The sequence below is a fragment of the Xiphophorus couchianus genome, chromosome 11 (genome assembly GCF_001444195.1).
Source record: "Xiphophorus couchianus chromosome 11, X_couchianus-1.0, whole genome shotgun sequence".
Lineage (NCBI taxonomy): Eukaryota > Metazoa > Chordata > Actinopteri > Cyprinodontiformes > Poeciliidae > Xiphophorus > Xiphophorus couchianus.
The window spans coordinates 18,138,492-18,157,814 of record NC_040238.1 but is presented as its reverse complement, the minus strand read 5'-3'; the positions used below and the strand labels follow the sequence as shown (position 1 = coordinate 18,157,814).

Here is a 19,323-nt window from a genome sequence, read left to right as displayed (position 1 = left end):
TGTTCAGTTTTGCCAACTTTGTGCTGCAGACCGTCCGATCCTCTTCAATCCGAGCGGACACAGCAGCAGGAGGGCGGAGGAGTGCAGAAGGAGGCTGGATGAAGCAGGAGACGGGCAACTGAGCTTCAGCGACCCGGGTACCCGCTTCCCCATTCCGCAGCTGTCCCCCAATGTCACCGGACAGGATGATGATCATTGGACTTTTGCTCAATGTCTTTTCTCAAGGTAAGGAGCATTTATCATTTAATTGCACGAGTCCATTGGTTTACACACATTTTCCTCTTCCATTATTTTTAAGTGTCGCATTTTCATGCACATGTATTTTATATTCAGACCCCTTTACTCTGATATCCCTAAATACATAGCAACCATTTTCTGCTCTACTTTATTTGTCACAAAAAATCTCAATGAAATACTTTGGAGTTTATGGTCTGGTACGCAGGGAATTCAATAGGGTCTGACTACTTTTTCAGTCTATTTAGTAATTAGAAATACAGCGTCAGGATAATAAACTTACATTATATTTTTTGTTTTAAATTTTGTGGAATATTGTGAGCAACTTATTTTAGAGAACATCAGTAAGCTTAGCAGCTCTATATTTCAAAAATTTCATACATAAAATAGCAAAAAAAATTTAATCTTTGAGTAAGACGTACATTATTACTCTACAATTTTGTTCATTTTGCTAAAAGGATTTTGCATTTGAGTTACAAAAATTTGCTTAAAATACAAGAACAAAAGGAAAAGTGTGTGAGAGAGTGACTTTTTCAGAGACAGAGTTGTTTTTCAAACCAACAGAATCACATATTCGAATGCAGCAAAAATAATTCACTCTAGGTTCAAGGTAAGCTACTGAGACATAAAGTCAAATAGGTTTATTAAATCATAGAGCAGGAAAAGTGTTTTCCATGTGGATGACATCATTGGGTCAGGTCTGTTATCTTTGCCTTGGACCAGATCCAGACAAAGGCTCTTCAAAGTATTGACTGGCCTGTCCCGTGCTGCTGCAAATATCACACATTAATTTTTAAACACTTAAACAGTACTTGGTACTAAATCAGAGCTTAAGTAAGATTTAAATTAAGTAATGATTGAAATCTTTAGACGAGCACGACAGGTTTGGAGAATCCATTTGTTTTGGCTGATGATCAGATGGAAACAAAGCTGTCCAGAGCAGCTCACACTTCACGGATTTGGATTCTTCGTCATGCTAACACATTCAGCTTTCTCTAAATAAGTTGTTAAGACCGAAGCAAAAAAAAAAAAAAAAAATCCAAGCTAGGCTGGTAAAGAAATGTAAAAAAAACTTGTTGGTCTTTTATACAAAAACATATCAATTTAATCAGTGCTGTTGTTTGAATTTCATGTTGTCTCCTGTTTGCATGCACCACATTGAATGACTTTTATTTAGAGCACCTCTCTCCTCTCTCAGTGGGCTCAACATCGCTGAGACGCATGCAAACATTATAATTGTTTAGATTATGACAAGATAAGAGGAGACGGGGGCTACCACACGTCCAGCTGCATCCTGATGATGTTGGCAGTGGGTGCCCATTAGAGATTAGGATCGCTGAAAATGATAAATGCTTTTCTTGTTAATGTCAAGCCGCTCATGCATTCTGTGTATCACACAGAGTACTTAGCCTAGGTGGAATCACACCAAGCAAAAACATTAATTTTCAAATGCCAATTAATTGAGATCTGACTCATTACACATGCAAATGAGATACTCTGTCATGATGTCAGTTCTTCCTATTATACCTGATTGGAAATCAAAAAATATTTGACTCAAAGTTTGTCATTAACATCGCTGAGAACTGTGGATTGTGCAGAATGGAGGCTTAAATCTGTATCTGTTTATATTTAATTATCATTGGTCGTTTATGCTGCCTCAGCAACGCTGGCGGGAACTTCGGAATAAGAGTGCAGCCTCCCCGGCTTGTCTGTCATCAAGACCAAAATGGAGAACACGAACGAGCACAACATCTGCTTATTTCTATGGTAGATTGTTTCTGCTTTAGGCAAAAACCTTAACAGATGATTTTGTATGTCTTTAAATTAAAAGACATACTTTCATATTTAAAGTAACCTTTTCATGTTTCTATTGTCTCGTGCATTGCCAGATTTGATGGAGGGGATGTGTAAACATCAATTGTCAAGCCTTACCACAGATTCTCAAGCAGGTTTAGGTCTGAATTTTGATTGCCTGTTATCTAAACCATTTCATTTTTAGCTCCAGCTGTATGTTCATACAAAAAGAGCATTTTCTTAGTCTTTCAACGACTGCTTTCTTTGTACCTCTCTTCTATTAAATGCTTCATTGCTTTCCTGTCAACCGATCGGTACAGAGTTTGCCCATCTGTGTGAATTTCTGCAGCTCCTCCAAAGTTACCAGTTTGGCTGCAACTGTGAATAATATCAGTTTTGATAGAAAGCCATGTCTTTGTACCCTCCTCAGGGACCACTGAGGAGGAGGGTTGGGAATCCCTCCGTCCTGATGCTTTTTGTAATCTAATGTCCTGCATGTTTTATGTAAGTCTCTATTTCAGCACACTTGATTCTAATGATTCTAATGATTCAAGTGCTGCAGAAGTCTGTTAAATACCCAGTTATTTAAGTCGGGTGTGAGACAGCAAGGAGACACCTAGAGCATTCGGGACATGTGGTCCCTAAAGACCATGATTGGAAGCCACTGTCTTAATCAATCTTCATTTGCAGATGATAGATTGAACAGTGCTGCATGAGGTGTTCAAATCAGATTTTTTTTCTAACCCAGCCCTGCTTCAATCTCATCCACAACTTCATTCCTGACCTGCTGTTTTCATTTCTCTTCCTGATGCTTTTTGTAATCTAATGATCTCTAAAAAAAAACTCTAAGGCCTTCACCGGACAGCTGGATTAATACTGAGATTAATTGACACACAAATTAATTTTTTTAACATTTTTTTTAAACTATTTGGGTGCCTTCTGAGGGCAATAGGTTGTTCTTAGTTTTATTTAGAGGTGTTGGAGGAAATCTGTCCAAATTCCAAAGCATACCACACTTTAAAGACTTTTGAGAAAGATTTTAAAATCATGCACCCGCATTTCTTGCACTTCACAGCTTTGCAGTAATGCATTGTGCTGCTTTCTCACATAAAATTCGAAGACATGCCTTATTGTTTGTGGTTTTAATATAACTGGAACAATATTCAATAGTTATGAATAATTTTGCGGCATGCAGTATTTAGTGTGTCAGAATACAGAAATCCCGGTTCCCGGTTATCATTTCCCAGCTAATAACTTCATTCATACTTTTCCCTGAATTAACTTACAGAAATCTTAGAAACAAATGGCCTGACACTAAAAGGCCTGACAGTGTTTGTGCCACATCTGAAAACTATTGTTAAATGACATTTAACCCGACTTTGACCTGTTGCTGCCAGACCCCTTTGGATTATTACAAAAATCCCAGGCAGTGCAGGCTGCAACTGTTGACTGACTGCTGCTATTTTTGCACCTCACTTACTGGACCTGCTTGAGCTTTACCAACGTTTGTCACAGGTTCAGTACGGTTCGTTTTGAGTTCATATGAGGTGAAAAATATTCATGAGCATTTTCAGTTTCACTCTTTGAGTTTTTTTACTTCAGGTTTTCGTTCCTCGTCGTGCCGTCTTTTTGTCTCTCCTCATGCTGAGACATTGTCTGTCTGCACTCTGTTTTTGTGTTTCTGTTTTGTTCACAACAGCAAGATGCAAAAAAAAAAATGTAATTGGTAACCTGCCTGTTGAACGTCACAAAGGTAAAATAAAACATAAAATAAGCTTTTTTTTTTTTTTTGAATAAGCAGTAATTTACATATTAGGCTTTAATGTAATTAAACTGAAGGATAACTGTCATCATAATTTCACCTTTTATAAATGTGATTTCTCACCACCAGCCTCTTAAAAAATGTGTTATATTGATTGTTTTTTTTTTCTATCACCTAACTGCCATTGCCAGTTACTCAGTTTTTTGTATTAATCTGCATCTTGACTGTCACTCACAGACAACTGCACAGATAAAACCGCTCTGATCAATGGGCATTACGGGCGTGTGTGTGTGTGTGTGTGTGTGTGTGTGTGTGTGCGCATGTGGCCAAGAAATTATGTGGCACATTGAAATTTAGGAACACAGTAAACAGCAGAAAGCAGAAGCCTGGAAGATTCACTCCAACTGGCTGATGATGCACCTGATGCATTTAACCTGAACTACCATGGAGGCATCCAGGGTGTGTGTGGTGTTGTGGTTAATGCATGGATAATGTGGCTCCACAATCCGACTGCCACGCCTCATTAGGTGAGGCATTAGCCATGTAGTAGACGCACTATTTCAGAACATGAAATTAGTGTGAACTCAAGAGCACCTCTGGCTCATGTGTTTTACAACTTTTTCTTTTTTCACACACCATTTTACCATCCGTCACAACTTGACTGGGCTCGGTTCTGGCTTCAGCTTAGTGGAGATACACAATACCTGCACACAAACCCGTGCAGTCTTTGTTGTTTAGTCTACACAAAGAAACTTAGAAAAAGAGGCTCAACTGGACCATATTCCTGGTTTTCCTGCCTCACAGAATCCAGGTCTTGTTTGCATTTCACCAAGTCTAATTGAGGATTCTGCTTGTCAAAGCATGGCATCAAGGCATATTTAGTCAATTCTAGGCTTGGAGTTTGAAAGGGTTTGCCAAATGTTCATGCCGCTATCACTACAGTCTCTTGTGACCACAGAGTGTGAAGAGCTTCAGTCAGTTCAGCAGGGATCATAAAGGGACAGAAGTGGAAGTTGGAATAATAATAACTCTATTCTTATTCATATTTATTGGAAAGTTCCACACCTCATGCATTTTCTTCTATATTTAGTAGAGGTTTTCCAATTTACCAGCCAGCTGACAAATCAACATTTGGCCAGTTTGGGAATAAACAATTTTAGTTTCATTTGAGCTGATCCCTAGGAAAACATAGCAAGTAGTGTCACTTATTGGCGTGTTTCCGCATTTAGTTCGTTGTAGTGTCTCGCTGCTATTTTCTCGTAGTGTGTGTGACTTCCTGTCGACAAGTCCCTTCTGTCACAGTTCCCGACCAAATTTCACATCAGACTCACACTTCCCCACTAGGCATTCTCTCTTGCCTAATTGAATTACTGCCCAACAATCTGGATTCTCTTCAACCTAACCCACCATGTTTGAAGAGACAGAAGAGGACTTTGCCAAACTGTCTCTCCCGGTAAGAGTGGGCGCTGAGTGTTGAGGGTGGTGCAATAATCACAGCGTTAACCTTCATCAGCTTTGGCTCACAAATTCTATTAATCACTCCAGTGAGAAATCAATATGGTGCATTAAAGCTCACATATCAAAGTAATTCATCTTTTACAGTTTTTTTTTATATTTTATATAATTATTTTTAAAATCAGCCTCTCTTTTCCAACATTTTTCTCAATCAGGCTTTCTACTTTTTAAAAATTTTTTGCATTGCAGAATTTACTTTGCCTTGCCACCGTAAAATCTTTTTTCCTGTTGTGACTACAAACAAAAGTACATTTATATGGATTTAATAGGAAAGACCAACACAAAATAGTTTATAATTATGAAGCTGAATGAAAATGATGGCTTTTATTTTAAAACTGTTAAATGCATTTTCTGTAGCCAACTTTTACTATGACTCCTTTTAATAAAATCACTGCACTTTAGAAGTCATATAATTATTCAAAAGGAGTCATACTTCTGTGGAACAAAATAAAATAAAATCAAGCTGTTCTAAAGGACTTAAATGGACATCCATGAATTTGTTTCAAGACTTGAAAATTAAAATAGAAACTGAACGTAGACGTCACCCAATCTGAATGAACTCGAGTTATTAAAGACAAATTAGCAGCTTTTCAGTTTTGCAAACTGATAGAGGCAAAACCCCGAAACTCTTGTAATACTGCGGAGAGAATTTAAAATCCATGCCTCACTTTTCAGATTGCTATTTGTAAAAAATATTGAAGGCCATTCATCATATGACGTCCACTTCACAATTATGGACTCCTTTGTGTTGGTCTGTTACTCCCAGTTACATACAACAAAAATTGTCTCCATACAATTGCAATTCTTTGCAATTTAGACTGTTGGCTCTTTCTTTTCAGCTGTGGTAAGAATAAAAGAAAACAAAGTGCTCTCTGTGCACACAGAAGATTACAGGAAGCTTCTTTAAACTGCAGCTCAACACAGTGGGATTTGACACTTTGGTACAATTAGCAATACATAATACATAGGCAGACTTGCAGATAGACAGGTAATGATCTCCTTTACACTTCACGCGGAGCTGTGACTGTGACTATGACTCACTGCCGTGATACTATTTTTTTGTCCCACCTCCTCCTATGAATTCTGTGCGGCGGCTTTGGAGGTTTTCCTGCTGCGGGGATGAAACATAGCTTCTGTTCATGATATGTCTTATACTAAAGCGAGACATGGACCTCATGTGGTGCCTGAGATTACAAAACATGCAGCAGCAGAATTGAATTGCAGTCGTGCTTTGTGCCACATGTCAGCAGGAGCTTAATCGAAGTGTGTAACCAGTCGAACTCAAAAGCTGTGTTTGTGCATGAACTGACGTGATGGATTATATGTTTATGAGCTGAGCCAGTAAGTACATGTGATAAAAAGACAGGTTCGGATCCGTTGGCCATCCTTCATTACGTTTATTTCTAACACACTTTCTGTGTTTGCTAGTCTGTTCTGTGTGTGGTTTATTGATAAAAGATTACAACAAATTCATAAAGTCAAGACAAAAAGTACGTATATTCTTTGCTAGACTGACATCATATGGGTATAAATTGGTAAGAGTAATTAGGTGTCGCATTAAAAAATAACTAATTTCCAGAAGAGCTTTAATAAAATACATTTTTCACTCACAAAGAGCCTTTTTCCCATTGTTTCCCTCAGGCAGCTTCTGTCTTTTCTGCTTTGTGGCTCTAATGGGGCCACAATCATCATTATGGAGTGATTTGTGGCTTTTCACTCACAGACCTTCCTGGTTAGAACATTTTCAGTCAAAACAACCCTAACTCTTTATTTCTACAGGCAGACGGGCTGTTGTGGTTCTGAAGAGAAAGGAGGATTAATAGCTTTGTATTGCAGAGTGTAAATATTTTGGTTTGTCACCTTATAGTATCTGTAACCACGTTTGAATCTTGACTTTGCAGGCCTTTGTTTTAGGAGATTGCAATTTTAGTGAATTGCAATATTTCTCAGCATCTCAGCAAAAGATGGCCTCTTTTGGAGCAAACAAGGATGGTGATGAGTAGAAGAGCAGCTTTGGTTTTGACATGTAATTGGTTGCATCATCATGGCGGTGAAATGAAATTCTATTCAAGATGGTGACTTGATCAAGAGAAAGAAGAAGATAGATGATGATGAAGAGAATAGGTAAAGGACTAAACCATCGGATACCCCTAATGTGACAGTAAGTGTCAAAGAGAAATGATCCTCACAAGATTTGTGAGATAAGACTGGAACTAGCTGCAGGCAAAGTCTGTGAGTTCAATGGAGAGGTAGGATTGGATGATTTGTGAAAATTATCTCTGTGCTATGAAAAGAGCGAAAAGTTGACTGGAATTTCTTGAATCTGGATTGGAGATGTGCCTGTGGTTGTTGTACTAGTTGGCTTTTTGAGAAGTGATTTCATATCGTCACTTCTTTACTGAAGTGTGATTTGGAGTTTTATTTCATCTACCATGTTCCTCGAATGGCTGAAAGCCAATATTTCAAGTACTTTGTGTGCAGTAAACACCATTTCTTTCCTACACTAAATGAACATATCATATTAAAGAATTATACCAAAGTAATTGTGATTATGATTTATTTTATAGCCACGCTGTTCTCCTTTTGCTTACCTTTTGAAATGCATCATTGTATCAGTGTGATATACACCGTAGCTTTTCTCTTTGTATAAATTTAGTATGCTCAGATAACTGTAGACCTGTTTCCAAAACTGAATTGTGTTAAATAAACAGTTTTTAGCTTCACAGAGGTGTTGCATCTGGAGGCGGTGTTTGATGTTGGTTAAAATGCTTTTTCCAAATAAATGCATTTCTGTTAAAGAAGGTTTTCACACTCACTGTTACTCACTGTGTCTGACAATAATATATGTTTTCCAAATAAATTACATGTATGACCCTACAATATATAAAGTACAATAAGCATATCAAACTTTTTCAACATCTTTTATCCTTCTGAGTCTAATGACTCTTATTACAATGCAAGTTTTATTGAGATGACGAATGGAGTAGTTCAAACGATGTTTTAGAAAAAAAAACTCTCTGTGAGCGTTTGTGCATTCTAGACACATCTAATATTTGAGAGTTGGCTGCTGAACAGCATCGCTTTTGAGGCAGAAAATTATCATGTTCATATCTCTTTTCTTTGTTTTTCTCTTTTTGTTAGTGTGTGTGAGGCTGTCTATTCGCCAAAATTTATGCCAAGCTTATGAAGGCAATGCTGCTGGGTTGCTAAATCCCAGAAGCCCTCCAGTGATGAATCCAGTGATGAAAATAGGGTTTGTCAAAATAATAAAGGCTTGAAAACGTTGTTCCGGCGAAGTGAACATCTGTGAAATCAGAAAGAAGGGAAATCAATCTTGAAAATGTGCTTTGGAAGGATGTCAGCAACTGTAATCCTGCACTTGGGAACGTGGATAAATTATCGCCTGTAAAAAAAGACTTCATTACTAGTATGACTCATGAAAGACATCAATATGGTCCAACACTGAGCGTTGCCAGGAATCTGACATTACTGTATTGTGACTTAACAGTGTAAAATCTTTATTGTACATGTGTTTGTATTAGCTGATGAAATATAGGCAAAAGTGGCTGAAATAAGTGTGTAGTCATTACCAAGACCTTGGTCAATTACTTCCACAAAATAAACAACAGTAAAACAAAATGGTTGTAAAAGAGAAAAGGGACTTTAAGGCACCTTTTGGTTTGGCAACCATATTTGGAAACCCAAAGCAAGGCCCCACAGGGTTACCAAAGCTCTGCAATAAGTCAGACAGTAGAATACAGTGAGACCATTTAGGCAGAAAAGAGTTTTAACGATACCTTCTGCTCAAGAGACAAGCTGTGTTAGGCTCAAGGGAAGGTGGCAATATTTTAGCAATATTTTCAAGAAAACTGGGAATAAAAATATTTTGTTCTCACAAATAATTTGAAAGTTTCACAGATGAGAAAATATAGGAACTGTTATTAGTGTACACCAGGGGTCTCAAACTCCAGTTCTCGAGGGCCGCAGTCCTGCAACTTTTAGATGTGCCTCTGCTGCACCACACCTGAATAGAATAATTAGGTCATTAGCAAGGCTGGGAGAACTGATCTACACAAGGAGGAGGTAATTAAGCCATTTCATTCCAGTGTTTTGTACCTGTGGCACATCTAAAAACTGTAGGTCTGCGGCCCAAAACTTCTTGAATGTTTTGAACGAGATTGAGAAAGTGTTTTGTCAGACGAGCGTCATGAACTGCACCTGCTAAAAAGATCCACTGATCTCCCACTCTGAGGAAGACCCTGGTGAAGAGGGATGCCACATCTCCACTCCAGTCCCCGGTTTTACTCTTTGCACAACCTAAAAGAAAAAGCTTCAAGATTGTGATTTAAGTTCATCTTCTGTATCATGTTGAAAGGATCTCCCAGTGGGATCTCCTTCTTATGCAAGTAGTATTAGAAAACATTAGGACAATGTCATAAATTTTTTTTTTTTGTCGGATAATAAAACTTTGATCTAGAGGTCTTAATTTGGGTCAACAATCTGCCTTTGTCTTCATGAATAATTTTGCTCGGTGCAGGTGCAATTTTGAGGTGGTTTAACACTTGACTCTCAAAACCATTAAGAAAAATGTCAACTAAATGTTTTTCTGCATCCAAATAAGGCAACGATGTTGTAAGTAGTTAAGTAGTTGCATTACTTCACTCAAGGCTTGTGCAGCTCAAACATTCCAGCTTTTTTAACCTTTGCCTTCAGAGGGATCATAAGCTTGACAAGCCAGGTTTCTGCGCTGATTTAGATTTTTTTTTAATGTTATACCTGAAACCTGAGATCAGCTGATTAACAGCCTGTTTTAGTTTAAATGCAATGATTGATAATTTTGTTGTAGTGTTTTATGTACCACATATAATCTAAAAACATTTTCTTTTAGTATATGTTACTTTAAAGAATGCTGCCTGCACTCTATCACTACAAGCCTGCTTCTTGGCTGAGATGGAGACTTGAGTTTCACACTCAAGTTGCACGTTAATTGCAAAAACTTTGTGCTTAACGTGACTTTTTGACCAGAACATAAACTACAAACCTGAGCTCTGACAGGTGAATTGAAGCCAGACATTGTTGAAAGGATGAACTTGATTTATTAGCCACTGACCTTCACAGATCATGGGATATTAATAACACATAACGATTTATTCATGTTAGCCATAATTGAGCACACTGTACCTTACTTTTTAGTTTGCAATCCATAGCGTCTGTAATGAACCTGTTTGCAGCTTTTGTAGCTCATAATGTCAACCTCTCCTCTTCTGCAGGCGGTGTTACAGTATCTGTGTCCTTAGATTGTCTGGTGGCGGAACAGGGCTGTGTCCAGGAGCCGTCCTGCAAAGGCGTCTATCGCCTGCTGGAGTACTGCGCGGCGGAGGAAGCCGTGTCGCCACTCGGTTCAGATGCCCGCCTGGAGTGCCTGGAGGCCCAAAACTCACTGCAGGATTATCGCCCCCTTCAAGTCTGCAAGTGTCTGCGGGGCTCTCGCAGAGAGGAGCACTGCCTGAAGGTTTACTGGACTGTGAGATTTGCAGGTGGGTGGAAAACCCAAACTTGTACGTGGGTGTTCTTTGAATTCAGTTGCTTCATTCGTGTGGTCCAATATTGTTTCAGCATATGATGAGTATGAAGTGTCCCCATATGAAGAGCTGAAGTTGAATCTGGTGAGAAACATAGAGGTATCGCGTATGGCCTCCATTATGGCAGGTAGAGTATATCCTGTTGGTTTAGAAAGTTATTTGTTTTATTTCACACTAACGAGTCTGTACTCTGCTTCCTGCAGCTTCCTCTGTTGTCGTAGATGGCCAGAACCAGTGTCTGAAGGCTGCTCAGGACTGCGGCCTGTATGAGAAATGTGGCTCCTTGCGTTCAGAGTATGTGGTAGCTTGCACCAAGCGAGCAACAGCCACCGACAACAGCTGCAACCGCCAGAAATGCCACAAAGCCCTGCGGCGCTTCCTGGAGCGTGTGCCAGAGGAGTACAGCTTTGCTCTGCTTTTCTGTCCCTGCTCTGACACTCTGTGTGGGGAGCGCCGGAGGAAAACCATTGTGCCATCATGTTCCTTTGAGGAGAACGCAAGAGGGGAGGAAAGAGTCGGCAAGCCCAACTGCCTCAGCCTCCAGAACTACTGCTCCAGAGACGAGCTGTGTAGGTAAGAACCTGTGTGCAGAGAAACAGAAGCTGTAAAGTCTGCAAAGCACTGAGCAGCAATCCATTTACCCACTTTCCAAAGTAGTCGCATTACTTCATTCATTCATAACAGTTCAACTTTTCATGCTTTTTCACGACAGCCACAAACTTAAAATATGCATAAAATGTTTTTTTATTGGAGCTGAATATGATAAATGGAAGTAGTTCATAATTCTGAATTTTAAGTAAAAGGTAAAGTGCATGATTTCAAAATTATGCACATACAGTACAGACCAAAAGTTTGGACACGCCTTTCTAATTCAATGGGTTTTCTTTATTTTCATGACTATTTATAAGGCAAGATATCCCACTTATTAACCTGACAGGGCACAGCTATGAAATGAAAACCATTTCAGGTGACTACCTCTTGAAGCTCATCAAGAAAATGCAGAGTGTGTGCAAAGCAGTAATCACAGCAAAAGGTTGCTACTTTGAAGAAACTAGAATATAAGGGGTATTTTCAGTTGTTTTACACTTTTTTGTTTAGTGCATATTTCCACATGTGTTATTCATAGTTTTGATGCCTTCAGTGTGAATCTACAATGTCAATAGTCATGAAAATAAAGGAAACTCATTGAATTAAAAGGTGTGTCCAAACTTTTGGTCTGTACTGTATGAGCTCTTGAGAAGTGTATTTAGGTTTAGCTCTGCAGGGTCAATGATTTTAGAAACATATTTGCTGTATTTGTAGCTGCATTTCTCTGGGGAAAAGTTCCTACAAGCTCTGCAGATCTATAACCTGAAATATGTTTTATTTTTTGACAAACAGGTCAATGTCCATCCATTAAAAAAATAACTCGATGCTTTTGATTTGAGTTTCTGTGATCGGGTTTGATTTTCTTTGGATTCTTTGGGTTAGGGGTCATCAACAAATCACATTTTAAATTACATTTCAATTGGACCACCTCACCTTATGTGGTCTTATAAGTTTCATATTTATGTATACTTTAATCTCTACCAGCCGTGTCAAACTCATTTTCATCTTAGGCCATATCAGGATATCTAATGTTCTCAGATGGCCAGTTGTGCCAAAATATATATAATAAAACCCATTTCTAAATGTAAAATATTACTAAATAAATGTGCATATGATAAATACTTTTTTTATACACACAGGACTGCACAGCAGGGGCCGTCACAATATTGAACATCTTGTCACATTGATGTAATTTGACAGTACACAGATAAAACTGCTTTGATTTGACTGACAAAACAATATTTAAGTACACAATTGCTATCTTGAAGGTTCTATTTAGACTTTCTATGTAGAAATATAGACTAATTTAGGGTCATGCTATGGGAGCAGTGGTTTCACAACACTTAAGCTGGTCTACGTATACCATCTTACTCCAGTTCCTCCTAAGAGATCTCCACTTGCTCCCAGACCGACTGGTTTGTAAAATCCGTCCTGTGCGTACCGGTCAGCCCCAGGGCATCATCCCCACTGAGAATCCCAAAACGCTAAAGGAAGAATTTCTTCTGCGTCTTGCCTCTTCTTGGATAGTGCAGAGCTTAGTTAATAGTCACGCTCTCTAGGTCACAGGGACTCAGGCTGACTGATCATAAAAAGCTTTTCTTTCTGCCTTAGCTCTCCCCTCACCACTTAGACATGGTACAGCAGCCACAACAGAAGCTACACCCAAACCCACGGTCAATTTCATGGTCTCTTTTCCCATCTGTCATGAATAATGCCTGGAGACAACTGAACTACTCCACCTGAGAGAGACTTTCCCATCCTCCTGAAGCAGCATGGTGCATTTTTCAGGGAGAAAAAGAAAATGACTTAAATTTATGACTCTATCCTGATTCACCCGTAGCGATTACTTTATCCATAAACACATACGGCACAAAGCAGAGGGGTGCACCCTACAGGCTTTCCTGGAACGGAAAATTACGCATTTGGTTATTCTTTTAATAATTTATTTTAATTACTGTAAGGGAAATTGTAGCAAAAAAGGTGTAGCACTTACTAGTGTTATGACATATACTTTATATTTTCTAAATGGAAAAAAGCTGGCAAAAATAAAAGCAAGTTTTCCTGAGACTCATTCTGCAACAATATAGCAAAGCTGGTGTGTTATTAGCAGCACAGTTCATTCTATTTAAGAAAATGCTTTTATTCTTTTGTTTCTCAAGGCAGCCACAAGTTTCAGCCAATCAATGGGAAAAGCCCTGAAACACTCCTTCAGTAAAGAGATAAAAAATATGTTTGATCCACTCCCTAAGCTCTCAGTTTTAAACAAATCCAAATTGGAAAGCTCTTCTTAATTCACTTAATCCAACTTGCTATGCGCTATGTAAAAATATTGAACTTTTTACTTTTTTTTCTTCACAATACAACCAGAAACTTCAATGTATTCAGTTTGAATTTCAGTTCAAGCAGTGAAGATTCATGTGTTGTTTTGTCTGTATATATTGAAAATAAGATCCAAATAGATGAGATTTGATTTCTGAAGTTCTCTTACAAAGAAGTGTTTGATTCGCTGAAAGAAAACAAATTTGCAAAAAAATTTTTTAAGTAGGTACTTTTCTTTCTCCTTCTATTTATTTCATTGTTTTGATTTATGACAGCCCTGAGTGCCAAAATAAAATTTGCAAAACACTTTAAAATGCATTCAGTTTTTATGTGCTGATGCTCTGAAAACCCATTTTCTCCACTGAGTGTGTGTTGTGTGTGTTTGTTTCAGATCCCGGTTTGCAGATTTCCAACACAACTGTCAGCAGTCCTCTCTTTCTGCCTCTGGCTGTATGCGAGAGAGCAGAGCCATGTGCCTCAAGGCTTACACTGGACTCATAGGTGAGATGCTGAAAAAAAAAGTAAAATTAAAACATACAAGAAGGTATTTAATTGGCATATTCTTTCTTTTAATACACAAAATAAAACTGTAGATCCATTAAAATGCTTGGATTCAAAAGCACAATTTCTTGATGGTCTGCATAAGCATAAAAATAATTTTATTTCCTTCTGTTTTAAAATAGAACAAAAGTTTTAGTGTACTAGAAGGTCATAAATATTGAAAACCAGACAACTGCTTACTTTATAATCTAAAATTGTTTTGCATGGTGCATGTTGTTTGGAGACACTTATTTGGAAAGTGTCGTTTAAACAAATCTAAGTGTTGTTTAAAGAGTTTTAAACTTTTGTTTTTCAGGAACCATCATGACTCCCAACTATGTGAGCAACAGCAGCACGGAGGTGTCCCAGTGGTGCACATGTGAAGGCAGCGGGAACGAACTGCAGGGCTGTCAACGCATCCAAAATCTCTTCAGCAACAACATATGTCTACGTAAGGGAAATGCACAAGAAAGTTTGTGGTACAGCTCAGTTTTAGGGCTGAACTGTCCCAGTGGGCCCCTCAGTCGGCTATAAATGGTTCCCGCTTAGGACATGATGGACTTTTCAGATTACCAGGACTGTTAACTAAAATATCTGGTGGCTATGGCAGAGAAAATCATTATTTGGTTTTTCAGTAAATAAGTATCAACTTAACATAGAAATGGTTCAGTAGCTAAAAAATGAACATTCTTCCACGAATACCTAAACTGCCATATTCAGATCTTTTAGAAAACCTGTGAGGAAACCAAGGACTTTATATGATTTAGAGCAGACTGAGGCACTAGAAAGAAATCTAAAAATGGCACTTCTATAATTTGTCCTTTTCGGTAGCTACATCCAGACCCACTTTTGGATCATGCTACAAAGAGAAGAACATTAATGGGAGGTTTAACTCTTTTCAAAGATTTGTCTCCTCCCTCATGCTTCCCAGATGGCTCTTCATTCAGAGCCCAACTTAACAATTATAAATAATTTGCATATTGGTGACTGAGAGATAATTTTTCATGTGTTCCTAAAAGCTTACTTTCCATGCTTTTTGTTCCAAATAAAGTAAACTTAAAAGAACAATACAGAGGCACAGTGAACAAATCTAATCATTTTGAATAACTGGAGTTACAGTTTAGTAAATGTTAACATCTGAAACATAGATTCAATAATCTATGTTTTATCCGAGATGCAATAATATCTCAATCAAATTTACTATAATATTGATCAACTAATATTTAATTACTGGAGTGAAACTGGTTAAAAGGTTTCTGTTTGTGAAGAACAGATTGCTGTTTTTAGGGATTACATCTGTAATTGTCATGATCAGACAACAAAATAAATAAAATTCAAGGTATTTATTTATTCATGTATTTCAAATGCTCAAAATAATAATAAGACATATAGTCAAGGCAATTGACATGTAACATGACACAATTTGAAAAGGAGCAGGTATAGAAGGTAAAAGATCTTATGATCTCCTGCTCCTCTCTTACCATCAGAAGTCTCTACTGTAAGGATTAAACTAAATACAAACATTAGCTGTGGCAGTTTGTGGAAGTTTTTGTTTTTCATCTTCTTTCTGAGAATATTGTGAATAATGGCCTCATGTGCCACAGATCATTAAAATTGAGAGCATAACCACAGTTACTTGAAAATTCTGGGTTGAAATGTGGCAAGAAACATCAATTAAAATGAATTACAGTTCTTCTGAAATGTTAATGAGTCAATGCTGCAGTTTAGGTTGCCAATTTCCTTCATGTCTTTATACTTTGTAGAATAAACTTGCAGCTGACAATCCTTGTATCACTGTAACAACAGAGGAGATGTCGTATTTCAGCTGTCAAATGTAAGTATTATCTAAATGAATGCTGAGATGCTAATCTAGCTGAGCGCTTTCTAATGTGCATTAATACAGAATTCAAATGAGGTGGGCCGTAATTGATGATTGAGAGGGTAAGTCACTGAACCATAATGTTGTCTTATAAATAAATGAACAGCGAGAGATGTTCTCCCTGGTGCTTGGCCGCCTGCCAAATGCGAATGTGATTTTGAAACTCAGCAAAGTCAATGAATCCTTTCACCAAATCTGATCAACTGGAAGTGGCTTGTGGTTGAGTGGTTGCCAAACCAGAATGAGCATCTAGAGTTCTTGCTCAGTATGTCCTGCTGATGTATAACGATGTATTGTTTAGCATGTGCTGTACTAAAAAAAAAAAAAAGAAAAAAGCAATAGCAGACAGACAGACAGACAGACAGGCGGTTTTAATTAGAAATAAGATTTCACAATGAGGGGCCTCATTAACAATCAGGCTGTATGAGACTTTCATTTGGCGTACAGCACTCACATTTTGTTCGCAACATTGTCTTCCAGAAATAATGTTGAGGCTCAGATTAGTTATGATTGCATACCAATGCAAAGTGAAGATAGTGAAAGACAATGAGAACTCCGCCTGCCTGTTTTCGCCTGCCGTTCGGCTACGATAGAAATCCTGGAGATACCAGTTGCTGGTTTATTCCAGAAAACTGGCATTTCTTCCCATTCTTATATTAAATAGATGCTTGTGAATAATCTCAAATTAATTGATCAATTTTTTTTTTAGAAACTGAAAAACAAAGTTAACTGCTTTCTTTAGCCATTTGCAAAAGGTTAACTTTGGTGATGTTTTTTTCACTGCAGAGTGACCATGTGTGAGCAGCACACGGGCCTGTGGCAGGGCTCATTATGTTGGCGATTAAACAGCCCATCCAGATGTGACCAGCTACATTTTCTACATTCAGTTTAACACTTAAATATTTCTCTGCCTTCCTTCTCCCTTCTTGGCTTTAGACAAACAGATAAAAATATGATGCGTCCTACAAAAGAGGAAAAACTTCAAGTGAGGAAAAAGTGACACTCAGAAAATTTAACATGAAAGTATATATTTTTTAATACATGCATCTGATAATGGAGTAACAGAATTTTATGTAAATTGTGCTTATTATTTTTTTAATTGGCTAAAATATAATTTTCTGGAGAGGCTTTTGACTCCACAGCAATGCATTGAGTTTTGTCCTGAATGGCTACAGCCATGTCCAGAATCAGCTTTGCAAGTTGAAATTAGATGGAAAACACTGCATGTGAGTAAGAATATATGCTACAATGTAACTTTTTCTATTATTAGTTTACATTTTTTACAATAAGTTATATCGCTTATAGAACGCCAGACAAAACATATTAGAAAAAATGTGTAAAAAACATTAAAATAAACTTAAATTCTTTTATTCAGTGTGAAAAATATCATTTTGTGAAAACAATGATTGTTTTCACAAAATTCCTGTTGATACTTGCATTGGTTCCCATAGAAATCCTTAAAAAATGGATGAATGTGTGGAAATAAACCTCATGGATGTATTACGGACAGTGGAGGAACTGTGATGTTATGGGCCTCTTTTCTGAAGTTTTCGGATTCTTGTCATATATTAAATGATAATCTATTGGCATCTTTTAGAAAACTTCAAAATGGATTGTAATAATTGTAAATACATAATGATACAAATCAATTCAGAATTGGGTCATTGGACACACAAAATAAAGTTTTATTACCTCTGCCACATCTATACTCAGAACTAAATTCTATATCAACATTGAATAAAAGTATAAAAATGAAGGTTTGGTTCTTCAACTGTTGAGTAATTTTACTATAAACTTGTATTTTAAGATTTTAATTAGCTGAGTGAATCTCTCTTAAACAAAAAATATATATATTTCTAAACTTTAAGATCATCAACAAGTAACATTTATTATTAATAGTGAAGAACTTGGAGCATTTTGCTCCATCTTAGCTGAGAACACACACTGATAATGTTTTAGTGATGATTCAAAGCAGAATTAAGATGTGAAACTAATGAAGATGTCCCCTGCTGATTTTGTTTTTAGGCAATGCCATCAGCTCCATGGGAATCTCAGCGCCTCCTCCGGTGGATCACACTCCAGTGCCCGTTTCTCAGCCCTCCCCTCGCGTCTTCCAGGAGAGGGTCCACGTTAGCGTCAACACGCTCCCTGAATTCAACAGTGTAAGCACACACTCCTGCTACTTTCTCACTATGTGTTGGTGTTAGAGATTCAGCTCCAGTCAGGGGACTGCATATCAAATCCTGACACCAATGTTTCACTGAGGACTATAGCAGTGAGTTGAGGCCCAGCAGCTTCCTGCATAATCCCAGATTATTCTTGTCTCACTTCCTCTTCTATCGCCACCTCTCAGTGTGGTTCAGGATTAGCTGTAGGTGCTTGCTGCAATCTTTACTGTTAATATTCATGGGAGTGCGCTCATCTGGTTCATATGTACAGTTGTAATCCTACTTTATCCTATATTGCAAAAATCTTCTTTCTGCAACCCGACCTCAGGAGACCCAGACCCACAGTTCAGGTGTTTGACTTTTGCATTTCTTCTGCACACTTCCATTTAAATACCTCTTTACAATGATGTGGAGTGAATCCAGAAAAATAAATCAAATGACACTGACTGGTGTATGTAATTTATGTATGAGTTTAGATCATTGCTGAAATGAGACACATGATTGAGAAATGACAATTTCTTAAAATTATCTTGAGTAAACATTCATGTAACGTCTCAGGGGAGTTTGCAGGTCAATTTGCTGATTTGCCCATTTGAACCTGAATATCTCCATGCCTTCCATTGTGGAAGGTGATGGCTACTTTAATTGTTTTGCTAAATTGACACACCACTTGTAGCTGCATAGTACTGTAGTGAAACACAGTAGTAGAAAAAGCAACCAGAAGTAGAATGTCCCTTCATCAGGTTGTCACTTTTAGCTAAAAAAAAGAAATTCAGCATCTCGGTGATTGCCAGTTATCACAAAAACTACTAACTGTTTTTTGCACCGACAGTGCCGCAATCGTTAAAAATAAATAATAATAGAACTGATCTAATTTCACTTGAAATTAATGGAATCATTTTTTGCAAAATCCTCCACTTTTAAACTTAAGTGTACACAAGT

The 19,323-nt window shown here is 37.7% G+C and overlaps 1 protein-coding gene across 1 annotated transcript in view; it reads left to right on the top strand.

Moving 5' to 3' along the window:
* Positions 1 to 19,323, top strand: part of LOC114152902 (GDNF family receptor alpha-4-like) — a 34,984-nt gene that overhangs the window by 10,797 nt on the left and 4,864 nt on the right. Inside the window, exons 3-9 of the mRNA XM_028031040.1 lie at positions 30 to 225; positions 10,576 to 10,842; positions 10,922 to 11,014; positions 11,091 to 11,460; positions 14,186 to 14,295; positions 14,651 to 14,785; positions 18,239 to 18,375. Of these exons, the coding sequence (XP_027886841.1) occupies positions 171 to 225; positions 10,576 to 10,842; positions 10,922 to 11,014; positions 11,091 to 11,460; positions 14,186 to 14,295; positions 14,651 to 14,785; positions 18,239 to 18,375 (1,167 nt within the window). The 5' untranslated portion in view covers positions 30 to 170. The remainder of the gene's footprint in view (positions 1 to 29; positions 226 to 10,575; positions 10,843 to 10,921; positions 11,015 to 11,090; positions 11,461 to 14,185; positions 14,296 to 14,650; positions 14,786 to 18,238; positions 18,376 to 19,323) is intronic.